This window comes from Fukomys damarensis, unplaced genomic scaffold, assembly GCF_012274545.1.
Source record: "Fukomys damarensis isolate Sample0158 unplaced genomic scaffold, DMR_v1.0_HiC HiC_scaffold_16, whole genome shotgun sequence".
In the NCBI taxonomy this organism is placed as follows: domain Eukaryota; kingdom Metazoa; phylum Chordata; class Mammalia; order Rodentia; family Bathyergidae; genus Fukomys; species Fukomys damarensis.
The window spans coordinates 23,238,840-23,242,272 of NW_022900928.1; the positions used below are offsets into that span (position 1 = coordinate 23,238,840).

General features: G+C 39.5%; 1 protein-coding gene across 1 annotated transcript; it reads right to left on the bottom strand.

Annotated features, from left to right (window-relative positions):
• Positions 1-1,061: 1,061 nt before the first annotated feature.
• LOC104876326 (olfactory receptor 52E5) lies at positions 1,062-2,051 on the bottom strand. Its single transcript, XM_010644299.2, has one exon. The coding sequence runs from the start codon at positions 2,043-2,045 to the stop codon at positions 1,062-1,064; it is 984 nt and encodes a 327-aa protein (XP_010642601.1). The 5' UTR covers positions 2,046-2,051.
• Between the last annotated feature and the right edge of the window lie 1,382 nt (positions 2,052-3,433).

Consider the following 3,433-nt stretch of genomic DNA (forward strand, 5'->3'; position numbering starts at 1 on the left):
GCTTGTGGGAAGAGAGAGAGAGAGAGAGAGAGAGAGAGAGAGAGAGAGAGAGAGAGAGAGGGAATACACCCTGCACTGTATGTATGCCCCAGTGACTTACACTTACACGCACACTTTGGTAAGAGTATCTTTGTACTATTTTAGACTCCTATTGCATTGTGCCATTTCAGCAGCCACTATTGCAATCTCCCCTAAAGTGCTTCTTGGCAAACACTCCTTGATCTCCCTGCAGGGTTTCCAACCTCCTGACTGAGAGTCCGTTTGCTCAATGTAAGGACTGAGCAGTCCATAAAGAGCCCACACATGGGGGTCATCTGCAGCTGGTGATCTCATTTCAAACTGCTATGAACTAGAGTTGGATTTAGAAAGCTAAGTCTATGTCTACTAGAAGGAATAACCACACTGCATTTCACAAGTATTGTATATATTTTCAAAATCTTTTAACATTTTACAAATCGCAAAGTCTTTTTTAGTGTAAAGTACCAAATTATTGTTGCTTTATTCCATTTTATGGGCAGGGATATCGAAGGTCCAAGAGTTTAAATGTAACTATCAGGCCAAACTTTCAGTAAACGCAGAGCCTGAATTGAAATGTACAATGAGTTCTCATTATGAGTTCTCATCCATTTCTCTTGCCACTACATGCTGCTTGGTTTTCATGAAATCCCACATCATTTTATAGTCCTAAACCTCAGTTGCTAATAAGTGAATGGTGAGAGTCTATCTGTGGAAGGAAATTATTCAAGACAGACATTGGGTGACAAGCTTTTGTAAAACCTGTGAACTTTGTAGTGTTAGTGGGGGTTGAATGTGAATTTTTTGGGTACTTTCCATGGGTCAGAAAGAGAGGTTATTGTGAAATCTTGTGCTATGCCTTCCAATAGGGAGTTCTGTAATTATGAGCCATAGAGGGATATGCTATGTGATTGCTTTTTGCAAGATTGTCTGAGAAGTTTATCAGAGGTTTCTGAAATTTACTTCTTTTTTGATCACATATTACATTATTAATCAATTTTAGATGCTTAATCAATATATTTTCAGTGTTGACTTCTGGTCTGATCTCATAATTGTCTTACTGAACTGTTGTAGAAGATCTTCTTGGGGCTAAATGTCAACAGCTTTAGGAACTTTAGCACTCTCTCCCTTATCTGTTTTGTCCTTACCCCATAGATAATGGGATTAAGGGCAGGGGGAATAGCAACATACAGATTGGCCAAAAGTATGTGGATATAATGAGGGATATTGTGGCCAAAGCGGTGTGTCATGAAGGAAAAGAGAGCTGGCAGGTAGAAAGCCAGCATAACGCAGACATGTGAACCACACGTGCTAAGTGCCTTGAGCCTGGCATCCCAAGATGGGAGATGGAAGACTGCTCGGAGAATTTGGACATAGGAAAATCCAATCACAGAGAGATCAATATAGCCCACTGAAAAGGCAATTAAGCCATAAATAACATTGACCCTAATACTGCCACAAGCTAACTTTGCCAAACCCATGTGTTCACAATAGGTGTGGGGGATAATTCGAACACCACAGAAAGGCAATCTCAGGATGAGAAATATGAATGGAGTCACAAATACCAAAGTCCTGACTATGATTACTATGCCAAGAATGGCTATCACCTTGTTGGTGAGGATCATGCTATATCTCAGGGGTTTGCAGATGGCAATATAGCGATCTATGGCCATGACCGTCAGCACCACGGACTCCAGGCCGGTGCATATATGGATGGTGTACATCTGTGTGATGCAGGCACCAAACACAATCTCCCTGAGCTTGAACCAGAAAATGCCTAGCATCTTGGGGATGGTTGCTGTGGACAAGCCCAGATCAGTGCAGGCCAACATCATCAGGAAGTAAAACATGGGTTGATGGAGGCTGTGTTCAGTCTGGATCACAAACAAGACAATGATGTTTCCCACGAGGGCTATTAGATACACAGTAAAGAAAGGGAAGCCAATCCAGTAGTGCACATGTTCCAGCCCTGGGATTCCTATCAGAAAGAAGGAAGAAGGGTGGAGCTGTGTATTGTTGGTGTGAAGCATATTAGTGGAAATTGGTTATAAACACATTTCTTGCACAATTTTTCTTGCTTCCAGTGAAAGACTTTAACTTCTTTCATAGCACGTTGCCTATTTCTTCCAGAAACAGAAAGTCCATTCTTTACTTCCATAATACAGCAGAGGAAACCTAATGAGAAAACATGAGGTGCATTTAAACAGACCCTTTCACTTTGAAATATCTGGTTCTCATTTACAGAAACTTATGTAGAAAATTTCTAAATACGACAGCCTGAACAGCTCATGTTTTTGTCCTTTCAGTCTATAAGGAGGAATAAATTAGCAAATATTTATTGTTAATCACACTTGCTAATTAGGAAAGGATAACAGCCGTGTGTGGGGTGTGTGTGTGTGTGTGTGTGTGTGTGTGTGTGTAAAACATTACTGGACTGGAATAGAGGTGGAGATAATAATTCAGTCTTGTGGTGGTGGGGAATGAAACATTCTTGCAAAGTAGACCTGAGAAAATAAGGCAATGCTATGTGAGAGGGAATTTAGTAAAAGTGCAGGATTGGGTATCTAGCATTTGGATCTGAGCTAAGGGATGAAATTAAAAAATTTAGACACAATTTGAGACAGTTACATAATTCAGTTACATAATTCAAGAAAAATAGTCCTACATCTTAGAACTGAAAAATCCCACCATCTACCATATTATGTTCTTTATCTGAAAAGAAGACACTGCATGGCTCCATGTGTTTTCAGTCTTTTGTGATTAGTGATCTTCCCTACCTTCTTCATGCTTTTTTTTGTGTACATATAGTCCCTCCATGCTACCTATAATGTGGCAATATCAATGTATTTATATTTTTTAAAGCAAGTACCCAGGCCAGACACTTACCTGAATTGAGAACAGTCTCATTTTAATAATGTTGTAGATAGTTTTTTTATACGATCATGAACAATAGTATGTCTAAACTGACCGTAGGATTATTTATTTTAGCAACTGAATCTGTTTGTTGACTTGGATTCTAGTCTCATTTGTAACTACCCCTGTGGCAGTGGTGCAATTTGTAAGATGATAGGGTCCTTGGGTACATGATGCACAAGACCAGGACACAATTTAAAACTTACATGGTGTATTCTGCATAGGCTCTGGAACATGGGTGGGATACAGATACTGACAGGGCTTGTTGGGTCAAGGTGTTGAAACCTCTAAAGAGGTGCCATGTATCATGTTGTCTTGATACTCCTATGATGTAATAAGTTTTAATATAATGATACTGATTTTAAACAAAAGTATCCCCATCACTTGGTTCTAGCACAAGATTCAAAAATTGCTTTGGAAGTCTATAGTGGCAGGTGTTATTTGGATTAGCACAGGACCATATTGAGATCAATTCTGTCCAAGATTATACTGTGGATTTGCTTTC